The sequence below is a fragment of the Pantherophis guttatus genome, chromosome 4 (genome assembly GCF_059756535.1).
Source record: "Pantherophis guttatus breed Tessera chromosome 4, ASM5975653v1, whole genome shotgun sequence".
In the NCBI taxonomy this organism is placed as follows: Eukaryota; Metazoa; Chordata; class Lepidosauria; order Squamata; family Colubridae; genus Pantherophis; species Pantherophis guttatus.
The window spans coordinates 78649576-78665498 of NC_142066.1; the positions used below are offsets into that span (position 1 = coordinate 78649576).

The 15923-nt window shown below is 35.3% G+C and overlaps 1 protein-coding gene across 6 annotated transcripts in view; it reads left to right on the forward strand.

The window, feature by feature from the left end:
- The window catches only part of AMPH (amphiphysin), a 183810-nt gene that overhangs the window by 119510 nt on the left and 48377 nt on the right, over window positions 1–15923 (forward strand). For all 6 annotated transcript variants that reach the window (XM_034413368.3, XM_060686129.2, XM_087892432.1 and 3 more), the window contains 2 exons: window positions 11005–11087; window positions 14433–14574. In XM_034413368.3, coding sequence (XP_034269259.1) covers window positions 11005–11087; window positions 14433–14574 — 225 coding nt within the window. The remainder of the gene's footprint in view (window positions 1–11004; window positions 11088–14432; window positions 14575–15923) is intronic.

The following is a 15923-nucleotide window of genomic DNA, read 5'->3' on the forward strand; positions in this document are numbered from 1 at the left end:
TGAATCAGTTGCCAAGCATCCAAATGTAAATCATGTGACCCTGGAGATGCTGCAATGGCTATAAGTGTGAAAAATGGTCGTCATTTTTTTTCAGTGTGGTTATAACCTTGAACGGTCATAAGTGAACTGTTGAAAGTCGAGGACTACCTGTACTTTATCACTTTTTTCCCTTTTTTTTTTTAAATAATCATCAAGTTTTTGACACTTTGCTAGGCAATTGGTGGTACTCAAATATTGCCATATCCTAAAAGTGGTACAATCTGTGAAAAGCTTGAAAAGCAGTGCAGTAGAGAAGCTTGAAGGCCTTGGAAAAGCAAAGCGAATGACCAATATTCTCTTGGTCAGTCTCTTGTCTTTTCCAGAAAGAGGAAAAGATGACTGGATTCACTTACAGAGGCAATGGGTGCATTATTAGAAGGCCTGAAGGATAGGTTTGGAGACAGATCATCACAGAGAAATCTGTGTGCTTGCTAAGAGTTGACACAGATTTGATGGCACATAATCAATAAATCAATCATTTTATAAAGCCGATTGGAACCAAGCTGTGGTGAGCGTGTGCGCATGCATGCATCCCCTCTTGCACAAGCAGCAGGCAAGCACATGAATTCTCTTTGTGGATGGGTGCACACACCCGCTGATCATGCAATGGACCTGCCAAGGCACAAGGCACCAATATTACTGCAAAAGCAGGAATATTGGTGAACTCCAATTTAGGATAAACTAAATTTGGAGATTAGTTAGATTCGACCTGGGATATACAGATGATATTTGATAGTTTTAAAGATATTGTTTTGTTGCATCAAATTGGTGTAGCTGTAATCAGAATAGAGCTGGAAGGGACCTTGGAGATCTTCTAGTCCAACCTCCTGCTCAAGCAGAAGACACTATACAGTTTGAGACAAGTGCTGGTCCAGTCTTTTCTTTAAAATCTCCAGTGATGAAGTACCCACAACTTCTAATCCAATTTTTTTTATTTTATATTATTTGTATATATCGATGCGTGAATAGTGTGATATTTGAGTTTCATACATTTCAACAAAAATAAACATCATATTGTTAAACACAATTATTGCATTTCATTTTCATTGTTTCAAATTATTTGCACATATCCTTTACTTCAGTTCTAAACCTTCTTACTCTTACTCTTCCATATATCTTAATATATTGGTATATATACTATAATTCCCCTCTTATTTCTATCTTTATTTTATTTTTATTATTTTTATTGATTTTACAACAACACAACACAACACAACATACAAAACACAAACACAAATGTGTTTCTTTTTACATATCAGTTTTGTTCCTCTTACTTTCTACTATATACATTCCCCATGTTTCCTATCCTTTATTATCATTATCTTTATCTTCATTTACAATATTTTAAACGTTTGTCACCTTCTTCTCTCCATCGTTTATTCACATTTACTTTCCCTAATCTCGAACCAATCATACCACTTATTCCATACTTGATAATATTCTGTATCTTCCTTTTCTTTTATTTCTTTCGTTCATTTATCCATCTCTGCACAGTCCAGAATTTTCTTAATTATTTTTTCCTCTGTTGGGATCTTTTCAATCTTCCAGGACTGTGCGTAGACTATCCTTGCCGCTGTAATTATATGCAGAATAAAATATCTAATTTCTTTACTGTAAATTCTGTTCAATATCCCCTGTAAAAACGTTTCAATCCACATTATAGCCAATTATCTCTTCTATCTAACTTCTAATTTTAATCCAATATTTTTTCGCATCGGGACATGTCCACCAGAGATGATAATATGTTCTAGGGACTTTTTTACATTTCCAACAATTTAGAGAATTGTTCGGAGACATTTTAGCAAGTCGTACTGGTGTGAAGTGCCATCTGTAGAACATTTTTAACTGGATTTCCTTGAATGCTGTTGAAAGAGTCAATTTAATGTTTATTTCCCATAATTTTTCCCATTTCTCCAATTCTATATTGTAGCCAAAATTTTTGGCCCACCTAATCATGGTATCTTTAACTACCTCTTCTTCCATTTTATACCTCATATTGATATTGATATTGATATATTACTAATTAATTTTATCTGTGTTCCATGAATAGTTTTATCTAATTCTTGTGGCTCCTTTTGTATTTCATATATCTTTTTATCTCTTACAAATTTAGACTGCACTTGTGCAAATGTCTACCAATCCATCACCCTACCAATTTCTTGTTCCAATTCTTGTTTCGTTTTCAAATCTCCCTGATCATTTACCAATTCCTTATCTAATTATCTTATTTTTCTCCAATAAATTTGGGTATATCAGTGCTTCTGTTGGTGATAGCCACATTGGGATTCTAGTATAGTATTTTTGTTTTTGTTTTTTCCAAATCTGTAGCAATGCATTCCTGATCAAATGTGTTTGAAAATATTTATGTGATTTATATTTCTCATCCGACAGGAATGCATGCCACCCTGCTTGCAGGTCATGGCCTTCTATTGTTAGTACTCTGTTATTTTTCAGCTCCATCCAGTCTTTTAACCATACTAAACTCACCGCTTCGTGATAAATTTCCCATTCTGGTAATGCCAATCCCCCCTCTATCCTTTGTGTCTTGCAAAAGTTTTAATTTAATCTTGGGCTTTTTCCCTTGACATATAAATTTGGAAATTAATTAATTTAATTCTTGAAAGAATGTTTTCCCTAGTTTTAATGGTATCACTTGGAACAGAAATAAAATTCTTGGCAATATATTCATTTTCACTGTTGCGGTCCTCCCTACAAATGAGATTTGTACTTTTTCCCAGTTTCCTAAGTCTTTTTTTATTTGGTGTATCAATTTATCGTAGTTGTCCCCCTTAATTGAGGAGCATTTTACTGTAAGTCAAATTCCCAGATATTTTATTTTCTTAGTTATCTTCATTTTTATTTTGTCTTCCAATTCCTTTTCCTGAACCTTTGTAAGATTTTTGTTATTAATTTTTACTTATCCTTATTAATTTTGAGTCCCACTACTTCACCAAATTCTTCTATCTTTTGTATCTAGAACCCGTTTCTAATGGATCTTCCAAAATAAATACCATGTTATCGGCAAATGCTTGAGTCTTGTATTCTTCCTTCCTAATTTTTAAGCACCTTATTTCCTGAACTTCCCTAATTTTCATTAGAAGAGTTTCGAGTGATAAAATAAATAGAAGAGGAGAAAGGACACCCTTGCCTAACCCCTTTTGTAATATCATTTTTTTCTTTCAACCCCTCATTTATAACTACCCTGGCTGTTTGTTTGGAATATATTTTCCCCACCATTTTTTCAAATCTTTCCCCCAATTCCATATAATTTAATTGTATTGTAATGAAGTTCCAATTCAAATTGTCAAAGGTCTTTTGGGCATCAAGGAAAATCAATGCTGCTTGCTTTTCCGGATGACTTTCATAATATTCGAGAACATTCATTATTATCCTCATGCTATTTTTAATTTGCCACGCTGTCAGAAAACCATTTTGGTCCGAATGTATATAATTATTCAAAAAAAATTTTAATCTCTCCGCTATTATTGTTGCACAAATGTTTTATAATCTGTGTTCAGCAAAGAAATTGGCCTATAGTTTTGGATTTGTTGTATATCCGTGCTTTCTTTGGGTATGAGGGTAATGATCGCCTCTGTTCAGGTTGCTGGAATTTTTGCTATTTCTATCCCCTAATATAAGTCTCCAACATTATCCATTGTAGTACCTCTTGTGTATTTTTATATAACTCAATCGGAATCCCATCCGGGCCTGGTACTTTATTGTTCTTTTGTTTTTTCAGGGCGATTTCAAATTCATTTATTGTTATTGGTCTATTTAACATTTCTCTTTGTTCATCAGAATTTTTTTCCATTTTGGCCACTTCTATGTATTGTTTAACTTTCCCATCTACTAACTGGGTTAGTAGAATAATGAGGACATTATCAATAAGGATTAAAGAACATAACTATAAAGTCATTTGGAAGTGGTATTTGACCTCAATAAGACTTTTTCAAATGAATAATAAAGTGGATAAAATGTGTTGGAGATGTAAAGTGGAACTTGGGACATATGCTCATATGTGGTGTAAATGTAATGGGGTTGAACTTTTTTGGTCTAGGATAGAAAATGAAATATTTGAAATGATTAAGAAGAGGGTCAAATTGAAATTGGAAACCATATTATTATTAATATTGAATGAAACAACATTAACAACTGGAGAAAGAGAATTGGTGAGGATTTTGGTTATAATGGGGAGAATTATAATTGCTAGATATTGAAAATTAAATGTTGATTTAAAATTAGAAGAATGGTACAATGAAACATGGAAATTTGCATTAAATGATAAACTGACTTGTGATATTAAAATTAGAAGTGGTATATATAAAGAAAATGTTTTTTGGAACACTTGGCAACCATTTGTGGACTTTGCACTTGAGAGATTGGATGAATCGGCACCAGTACCTTATCAAAGAGATTTCTGGAAGAATTGAAGACTTCAATTTCCTAAAACTTCCTTTCCGTTTGTATAGCACGTTGGGGGAAATTTTTTTTCTTTCCTTACTATTGATTTTTTGTATTGATTTTTTTTTCCTTTCTGTTATTTCTTAACAATAAAAATATAAAAAAAAACTTAAAAAAAAAACTTTCCCATCTGCTATGTCTTCCTGCTTGTAAAGCTTTATTTCCTTTTTTTCTTCTCTCCTATACTGTATTATACCATTTTCATCTTGTAACTCTTGTATTATTCTCCTTCCTTTTTCTTTTCTTAATTTATATGCTAGCCATTGACCTGTTTTATTCTCATTCTCAAAATAACTTTTTCACTATCCTAATTTTCTCTGCTATTTCTTTTTGCGTTATCAAAATAATCTTATGTTCTGTAATGTTCCATTTTTTCCTTTATCTTTTTATTTTGTGGATCCTTTTGTACTTCATATTCAATTTTTTTTAATTCTTCCCGCAAATTTTCTAGTTGCACTCTCTTTTCTTTATTTTTCTTAGAATTATAAGCGATGGTCAATCCCCTTATATAGGCTTTTGTGGTATCCCACAAGTTTTGTATCAAAGTATCTTCTTTTTTTATTTATTTGAAAAAATGTTTTCAATTCCCTCTCTAACATCTGTCTATATTTTTTTATCTTTACACAAATTCTGATTCATTGTCCATTGTACTGAGATTTCAATTTCTTCTATTTCGTTTTGAATTTCTGCTGTTGTCCAGGCCATATCGATCCTGGACCATGATTGACGTGGGTATGAATAAAATGTATATTGTTTATGTGTTCTATATGTCTCACTCCATAAATCTAGCAGATTGAATTTAGATGCTATATCAAAAAAGGCTCTTGGTAACACACTTCTTTCTTTTTATTTTTTTATTACTTTTACAATCTCTCTCGACTTCCACCACTGAATTAAAGTCCCCAATCATACAAATCCTTTCATAGTCCATGTCCACTAATTTCTTGAGTATATTTGTAAAGAATTCTTGTTGATTTTTATTTGGTGCATAAATTACTGTAAGTAGCATTTGTTTCTGTTCTATCTCCAATTCCACCATCAAAATTCTACCTTCGTCATCTGCGTATCTTAGATTTAATTTTATTTTTTCCTTTACATATATGGCAATACTTCCTTTCTTTTTATCTGCTAAAGTTGTGTATAATGTTCCTAATTTTCTATTTTCTAATAATTTTCTGTATTCTTTTTGTATATGAACCTCTTGGAGGCATATGATTTCAGCTTCCAATTTCCTTAATTTATTAAATATTAGCGTCCTTTTCTTTGGGATATTTAATCCATTAATATTTACCAAGAAAAGTTTAATTGCTTCTCCCATCTTCTATTTGATTTGTCTTTTTGTGTTTCTGGTCTCTTACTACCCTTCCTTTTGTTCCTTCTCTTTCTATCCTTTCTTTTTCTTGTTTCTTTTTGTAAGTCTTTCTCTATTTCTAGTTCTTCTGATTTCTCTTCCTCTTGGCTTCTAGTCTCTAATTCTTCCCTACTCCCTTGATCATCTCCCTGCACAAAGTGGTGTTCATAAAATTCTTTTGCCTTCTCCAGTGAATCGATCCTATACTTTTTTTCTTGCCATGTCACAAGTAAACCCTCAGGTATCAACCGTCGATACAGTACTTTATATTTAATTAATTGCATTGTTAAAAATTGATATTGGCATCTTTGATCTCTTATTCTTCTTGGTACCTGTTTCAATACTATGATTTCTTTGCCTCTATATGTTAACGTTTCCTCTCTTGTCCTTTTATTTACTTCATCTCTTATTGACTGTTTCATGAATTTAATGTGTACTTCCCTCACCAACCTATGTCTTTGTGAGTAGTTTGTGTATACTCGATAGGTTTCATCAATAGCTCATCTCCTCAATTTCTTCTAATACCTCCATTTCTTCCTCATTGTCCTGGTCTTTGCTCATTGTTCCTTTTATTATATTTTCCAATTTTTGGTCTATGCAATCAAGTATTTCCATCATCTCCTTGTGTTGTTCTTTTATAAAATCCTTATTGTTTTGATACCTCAGCTTCATTTCATTATCTTCACTTGCTTCCATCTTATATTATGTCTTTGCTTAACAGCTCTCCTTTTAGGCCAATTGTCCAGATTACAATTTTAAATGTCTAATCAACCAGCAGTCAATCCAATTTTTAAAAACACAGGGGGTTATCCATACCTTATCCAATCACATTTATTTATTTATTTATTTATTTATTTATTTATTTATTTATTTATTTATTTATTTATTTATTTATTTATTTATTTATTTATTTATTTATTGAACAATGTTCAGGGGTCCCTTGACTAAAAATCTTAATATCCAATGGTTTTTAAAGTAAATACTTGTAATCCAGCAAATGTAGAAGATTATTCCCAAGATTGCATAGTTCTCCTTTTAGCAGCAGATGCTGCTCTAACTTCAACTTGCTGCAGCCTCTCTGTGTTATTGCTGACAATTCCAATTTTAATTATTTAGAATTGTAAATCCAATAAGTGGACAGTATTAATAGAACAAGCGTTCTAGATCTAATTCCAATGTTTTACAGTGCCTTTTCAATACCATGTCTTGCACTTTTAGAAAATTTAAGAAGAGATTTTTTAAAAAAAAACAAACAAGAAAAAGAAATATGAACTCTCAATTTTTTTTTTAATATTCTTATTCGCTGCTGGCAAATGGTTCTAAATATGCTTTCCCCTTGGATTTTTTGGGGGTCATTTTCCAGTAAAATGTATTCTCTCATCCAGTTCACACACCACTCACTTTCTCTGCTCCAGCACTGTTTTAGGTGTTCAGGCTGTCTTCAGCTTCATGGCAGCCATGTTTGCTGTCGCTGTTCCAAGTCTTCATGAGGGGGCTTTCCTAGTCAGGGAGGAGAGATGCAGTACTCCTTGGCCCACCAGGCAGTCCCCCTTTACTTCACCACCCCTCCAGGGTGGCTCAATTTTGAGCCCTTCAATGAGGAAAGATTGGAGCGGGGCTGCACGATCCAGCTTCTGAAGGCGCCGGAAGTACAACCAGAAGTCTCTGAAGTACCAACAACTTCTGAAGGCAAGCTGTTTCACTAGTTAATTGTTCTTACTATTAGAAAGTTTCTCTAGAATTCTCCTTAGTTCTAGGTTGCTTCTTTCCTTGATTAGTTTCCATCCATTGTTTCTTGTCTTGCCTTCTGGTGCTTTGGAAAATAACTTGATCCCATCTTCTTTGTAGCAGCCCCTCAAATAATGGAATACTGCTATCCACTGTTGTCCACTTTCTCAGGTTCAAACTGTTCCCAGATAAATTGACAAGACTCTTCTCCAGGCATCTTTCCTGGACCTGGAACAAGACCAGCACCCAAGGAATGAATCCAATTTTATGCAACAGAAGCTACAAAATTCCTCCACATTCCCGTTAGAGTTTCACTATACCCAAAACGGCATGTGTCATCCAAAGTAGGGCTGCAGGGGAGCAATCTGCAGATGCAATAATGATAGAGAAGTACTGGTACTTCACTGCCTTTATTACCACAAGGTAGGCCTTAATGGCAGCACTGACCCATGATCAAGTTTGTCCTTTACTGAATATCAGATTAACTAAATTATGGTATCTATTTTATCAATGTATCAATTTTCTGTCTTAGTAGATTCAATGTTAATTGCGTTCAATATTACATTGGAGTGATTCTCAGCTGCAGAGTGTTGCCACATATATTGCCAGCTATTAATAGCTGTAAAAGTAGCTTTATAAATATCACATAAGCAATTCTTCAAGGAATCATAGTTGATTTCTGCTAGCCATTTAAATTTTGTATTTTCAGATTTCAATCCTGGAGAAGGTATATTTAGATCTGATGCAATGAAGATCTTTCCAAATAAATTCCAGTGCAATAAATTCCATTTATTGTGTTGGCCTTAATTTTTCTTCAAATCAATTGTATAGGAGGTTGAATTTGGCATACACCCAAAGGTGTAAGTTGGGCTTTTGGGACTCGGACCTCCAAAAGCATATCTCTCCAACAGGCTCTCCAATGATGAAAAAACTTATGAATCAAGGTCCCTCTGGGTTAAGGAACTTCAGGATGGGTGGGAGAAAGGTAACTTGAGTGCAATATGGCTGTTCCTTCTATGCTTCATCAGAAGAATGAACCCAGTAAAAATCTCTCCTCTCCTCTTCAATCACCCCCAAGTATTTCTATCTTCTCCTTTCCTTCTCATTAGAATACATCCATTGATGAGCACAGCACAAGGGATCCTCAAATTTTAGATGTGTGAACTCTTCTAGCCATACTGACAGGGGAAAAATCCTACCAGTTTGGACCAGTTTGGGCAAATCAGTAGAGATGATTGGCATCGGTTCACCGAACAGGTAGCAATCATCCCTGGTGGCCACTCCCATGCCCGCCCAGTCGCCTCTCCCGGCTCGCTCACCCCTTCTGGCTCACTTGTTGCTTCCGGCTGCTCGTTGCTTCCGGCTGCTTGGCCCACTCACCCACCCCCACCCTATATAAGTTCCCTTCGCCATGCAGCCCAGCTACTTGCCTCGCTAGTTGCCTCGTCTGCTCAGCTCACCAAAGGTAAGCAATGCATGCTGCCCATTCGCCCTTCGTCTTGGGTCAGGGGCTGGGACCCGGGGATATATGATTCCCTGAGGCCCCAGAGCCGCCGCCTGCTCACTGCCCACCTCAACTGGATCAGGGAATACACCATTCCCTGGCTCCGGCCTTGCCCTGGAGCCACCCACTGCCCACTCCCTCTTTGCCATGTGATATGTCCTTACCTTCCTCCCATGGCTGTCTGTCAGGGAAGGCAAGCCAGGGCTGAGCTGTCACCACTCCCCGCAAGCCCACATCTCGCCCTCCTTGTGGTGAGATGCCTGCAGCTTCAGCCTCTTTTTTTCGGTGCACCTGGAGGCACTTCTTGTGCCAAAAGATGCAGCGGCTTCAGGCTTCTTGTAGCGAACGTTACCAGAGCGGTTCCCATTCTTAAACATGCTTCTGCCATTGCCGTCCTGTTCCATGCACTGACTGTGCATGCGCACACAGTTTATTCATTTGTCATTCATTATCGAGAGCAAGTAATGGTGTGTGCATGCACGGCTGGCACATGGAACAGGGCAGCGATGGTGGCAGCGTGTTTAAGAATAGGAACAGCTCCGGTAACTTTTGCTACAAGAAACCTGCAGACGCTGCATCTTTCGGCACAAGAAGTGCCTCCAGGCACACTGAATAAAAGAGGCTGTGGCTGCAGGCATTCTGGTAATTTCATGGTCTAATTTGCTGCCATTTACTAATCATCTAGGGGACACAGTGGCTCAGTGGCTAAAATGCTGAGCTTGTCGATCGAAAGGTTGATAGTTCAGCGGTTCGAATCCCTAGTGCTGTGTAATGGGGTGAGCTCCCATTACTTGTCCCAGCTTCTGCCAACCTAGCAGTTCGAAAGCATATAAAAAATGCAAGTAGAAAAATAGGGACCATCTTTGGTGGGAAGGTAACAGTGTTCCGTGTGCTTTTGGCATTTAGTCATGCTGGCCACATGACCATGGAGATGTCTTCGGAAGCGCTGGCTCTTTGGCTTGGAAATATAGATGAGCACCACCCCCTAGAGTCGGGAACAACTAGCACATATGTGCGAGGGGAACCTTTACCTTTACCTTTTTACTAATCATCTGGAGCTGTTGCTCAAATTTGTTAGGCCAATTTTCTTTATTACTTCACAAGAAAGAAGGAGGATAATGAGTGCAAGACTGGTAGCAGTTTCCTAGAAAGGTATCTAGACTCCCAAGTCTTCCACTTCTAGTGCATATTCAGGCTATTATTACAACAATAAATTTAGTACTATAAAAAGGGGAGGTAATAGTGCCAGCACACTCTCATTCCCCCATTTGTCTGTGCTGCTGCTGTTCTAAGATAGTTCCAAGTTCATCCTTGGGCTACTATGTCTGTGCTAAAAATATCTGAACAACCATTGGATGTGGCAGCAAAGAGAAGTGAAAATTTGTAGCAAATTTCATGCAATCAAATTTGTTGAAGGTGTGAGGTAGGAACTAGACAGCAAGAGGGAGGCCACTGGATCCCTGTGTTCATGAACTCTCAGATAGCTGCTTCGCTAGCCTTTTCTATATATTGTAGATAACATAATTGTAACAGATTTTGTTAGATTTTAGAGTTGATTAAAGCACCCTATCTAACCATAACTTGAGCTTCATAATTTTAAGGTGCTAAACCTGAAAAGTATCTTGCCTTTATTCTGATTTATATAAATGACATCAAGCATTTATAAACCATTTTTCTCCTTCATTTTTTTCATTGAGTCATCCCAGCAAACAAACTCTTATTTAGTACATTTATAAGTATTAAGTGTAAAATTTTGCTTTTGTGCAATTTGTAATTTGTGTGACTGCAATAATGTCCCATATCTGAAATTGTATTTAACCTTAGTTCCCTTGTGTGAAAAAAATTAACAGTGTTATACTCCACAAATACTAAAATAGCTTTGTTAAAATGACAGTTTTGTTATGGTGGTTTTTCTCCTCAGCTCTGCCACAAACTTTATGAAGTGATAACTAAATTGGGAGAACAGCATGCTGACAAAGCCTTCACAATCCTTGGGGCACCCAGGTAAAAATCTTTTATCAAACTGCAGCTAAATGTACAAATAATATGACTTGATTATTAGACAGAGTAAAATAAATCAGCTGATAGTAAAAAAAATTGTTTATTGAATATGTGTGTTCATCTTTTCTATCAGTCCTTATCTGTACATTAAAAGGATACTTTAGTTGTTAGAAATTCAATATAATTTTGTAAAAGTAAATTATATGTTGCACTGGAAAGAGGTTGGATATTTACTAGAGATGATTAAGAGATCCATTCTTTGCCAGTTCCAGTGCAATTCATGTGCAGTTCAGTATGCAGTTACCATCTGGATTTCTCAGTTCCCCAAATTTTGGCAGCTCAAAGGAACTAAAATAATATAAAACTATATATGTGTACTATATTTGGAGATAATATATTAATAATGCAATTTTCATATTCCTTTTTGTAACAAATATAAATGAATGCAAAATGGATGGAACACATTCAGCTGGGAAATGAGAGCAGGGAAAGGGAGCATTTTAGTTATTGCTTTGCTTCATGGAAATTATATCTTCTCCTGACTGTGATCTCTGATTTCCAAATGTGGGTTTTGTGCCTGCACAGAGAGGCTTCTAGAGTTTGGTGGGAATCACACACACACATCCAAATACTAGGTAGGGCTCCTATCAATAGTAATTTCAGCAAACTTCCTTTAAGGTGTTCTTCTGTCTAAATTATTTTGGCAATGGAGACTCAATCTTCCACCCTAATCCAGCACTATAATCTGGATTTCTCAGAGAGATACTGCTCTTAGAAGAATTCTCCTTTATTTGGTAATTTGATAGATACTCCTTAGGTATAGAGCTCATTCATGATAAAAAGAACCAATTTCTTACCTGTAACTGCAGTTCTTGAGATGATCATTTGTTAATTAATGCAATCTAGCCTTCTAATTGAGATGTTAATTTCATGGTTCCCTAAGTTTTCTCAATTAGTCTTAAGAACTGAAGGACCTTGGTAAGAACTATGGTTGATTATATGATTACAGGAAGATATCTAGGCTCTGATCAATGACAGCTGTAGATTGGGAGGCCAGAAATTATCTGGAAAAATGATACTTTGGTAAAGCTGCCAAGAAAACTGGATGAATGTATTCATGAAATCACCAGGAATCAAAGCTGAGTCAGAAGAAACTGGTCTACATTAGACAAGGTTCAAAAAGAACACAATGTGTCCACCTACTAAAGGCAAAATGTAGTTATTGTACCTGCTACCTAGAGACAAGCTTTTATTTCCTCATTGAACTTTTGCCAGTACTGAAACAATCTGAAACAATTTGTCCTTTCACATGTTATTTTATTTATTGGTGTGCTGTGAGCATTTCTAAAGCTAGACCAGTTTCATTGACATGATAACTATTTCATGATTCATTTAAAAGGGAAAATATTAGTAAATAGTTAATCCTGTTCCCTCCTCCTCCAAATTTGCAAGCGGGGAGAGAAGGTGAAATCTTCGAAAAACAGAAAGAAAATTAATTTAAAAAGGAAAATGTTTTCTTAATCGTTCAGTTTTCTATTTCTTTATTTGTCTAAGTATGATATTATTAAATGGTATAATACACAAAGATCAGTAAAATACTTAAAAAGATTAAGGGGGGGCGTCAAAATGGGAAATATCTTGTAAATTTCTCTCCAAGAAAAGTGTTTGCACTAGTTTTATTAGACATACAAAAACTGTATCTATCACTCCAGTAGTCATTCAGGATACCTTCATTATGGATTTGTTTTGTGTCATGACTGGTGTGCTGAATGACAGTGTATTGATACTGTTTAACTGGCTGCATCACGTCTCCTCAACCAAGATGGAGTGGTCTTCATCTACTTTGATGCCTACCAGCATGACTATGGGGATGGTTCAGACTGGTGTCTGATTATGGGACGTAAAGTTTATCTTATCTGAAGGCTAGGTGAAGAGTAGACTATATAAATCTTGATTGCTTCGGATTGGGGAACCATTCAAATATTTTTAACAAGAAATCAACATTAAAGCAGCACCTAAATAAATTATTGAAAGATCTGAAGGTGATTGAGTTCAAAAATATATTGCATTTTCTGAAAGCACATCTCTTTTGCACCAGGCATGTTTGCACAAGAAATATTTATAAATCCTATAAATTCTCTTGTAGCTGTACCTTCCTTGAAAATTAGAGGCAAATAAAATAAGAGAAAAATAATATTTCCTTCTTTCTTTTATTAAAACTTGCTATTTTATATTTCTTCTCTTTCCATAGAAAGAGGTGGTGAGTGAACACCAAGGTTTTTTTGTATTTTAAAAATGATATTGCTCTGCTTTAGTATAGAAAACATGATTGAAATTTGAACAATCATGTATTACTTTAGTGCTTCCCAAAGATGTTGAAAACCACATTTCTTCTTGTTGTGATGCTTTTAGAGTACAATAGCTGCATGTACCTTCAGTATATGACATTAGTATTTTTATAAATTATAAATCTTAGGTGGAGTTTGGGCACCTAACCCAAAATGATGCTTAAATGTTTGGCTCTTTAACACTGAAACTATAGTACAGTGAAACTTTATTAATTAAGTGACTAACTCAATGGTTTTCATTTCCAAATATATTTCTTGTTATAGCTTAAAAACCAAGGGCCATAATATGTACTTTATAATGAAATGTATATTAAAAGTAGGACATGAAATATAAATGGTAATAGAGAGATATATAGAGAAATGATATTTTCTAATAAAATCTGATTAGCATTGATATTCAGAAGTGAAAGTTAGCAATGCCGTATAATCAAAGATTATGCCCAGAGATGAAATCTGAATGTTGATTCTTCACATGTCAGTGCATGAAAAATAATAAAGTAGGTATATCTTTGTAGATGTTCATAAAATTAAACTAGGACTATACTAAGGACTCACATCCACTTGATGTTGTATAATGTAGGAAAATTGTACAAACAGTTACTATATCAGTTGTCATAGATAATAAGGATTTTTAGGAAAACAAGGAGCCTATAAAATCAAAATCAAAGCAAATATAAGATTGGTTTCTTTATTGTATTTTATAGATAACATAAATAAATTAAATGTTTTTATTTTCTTTTGTAAGTGTCCCCAGATCAGGGGTGGTATTCATTTACCTTCGTTACTGGTTCGCAAATGGGAGTGGGTGCGCAGGGACTTCCGTGCATGCGCAGATCATTAAAAGGGACATGATGATGTCTGGGTGGGTCGGTGGAGCCTCCCACAGCCACCACTACCGATTCACTCGAGCTGGATAGAACTGCCTGAATACCACCACTGCCCCAGATGATCCTTGAGAATAAATATACTTTACATATATTAATATTTTGCATTTCCCTAGCGATTCTGGTCCACTCCGAATTGCAAAAACTCCATCACCACCTGAAGAGGCTTCCCCACCACTTAGTCCTGAAGCTAATGCAAATCATACATTGGCAACTCCGAGTTCTCCAGCACCTACACGTCCTAAATCTCCTTCACAGGTAACATAATACAGATAATATTTTGGCGCTCATAATCACAATTTAAGGTTACTTTGGTGAAATCAATTTTGAGCTAAAAGTTTCCAGTTGTCTCTGATATCGATCTAAGCAGCAAACCTAGCTTGTCTATTTTTATCCTCCTGATATAAAAGGGATATAATTTCTTTTCCTGCACACTGAATGTGATTTTATTTCTTTTGTCATTGGTCGTTTACTAATCTGTGTCAGCTTTACATGCTAGTGGCTGTTGAAGAAATTCTGGTTAGGTCTGCTGATGACCAACTAAATTATCTTTCACAGATTAGAATATCCAAAATGCACAAACACTAAATTGTACTGATTCTCAGTACAGAAGATAGTTATTGACCAGAACAGAAATCTCTGCAGCTTTTGATTTATTGACACATGCTTTATTTGTGTTGGATAGAAATGTTCCAACGCAAGTACTCTTTCTCTAATGGATTTGTAGACTCCTCTTCACTCACAATTATTTCAAGAATCTTGACCCAGGCTCTCCTGGGATAAACAAAATTTTAATAGCCAATCCTATATAGATTCACCTTTGCTTGCCAGCCGTTATTTTTCTCCCTTTTTCCCAGAATAATTTTTCTTTTATGTCTTCCTATTTCTTCTTCCTTGCTAGCCCAGAGGCCATTTTTACCTATAGGAAATATCACCTATAGTAATATTACTATAATAATATTATGAGAGCCAGTACTATCTCTCTTAGGCTCAGTATGTACTTATCTAAATGGAGTAACTGACTGTACAAATACTTAAAATAAAATTTAATTAGTTTCAAAGATTTCATGATTCAAAAACTATCTAGAAAATGTGTAAAAATTGTCCAGCTAAGGATTTTGCCATTCCAGGATGGATAAAATATTAATGGCATGGTATTAATGGAAAAAATACTCTGCAGCTGCTCATCCCCATTCCACACTGTGGGGTGAGGTTCTGCTTTTTCCTTACTAATATTAACTTCATGGAAGAGTTACATTTGGTTTCCAGGACATTTCTATTCTCTTGAGCAAATCACACCTGCAAAAAAGAGAAGAAAATACCTGCACAAAAAAAGATAGTTGACTCAAGGTTATACGATGCCCACACTGACAAGTGGTACTTCCTTCTGTTATTCAGTGTTGTACCTTATGATTCTTGATGAACGTATCTTTTCTTTTATGTACACAGAGCATATGCACCAAATCAAATTCCTTGTGTGTCCAATCACACTTGGCCAATAAAAAATTCTATTCTATTCTATTCTATTCTATTCTATTCTATTCTATTCTATTCTATTCTATTCTATTCTATTCTATTCTAATCTAATACAAATTTTCATTTTTAGA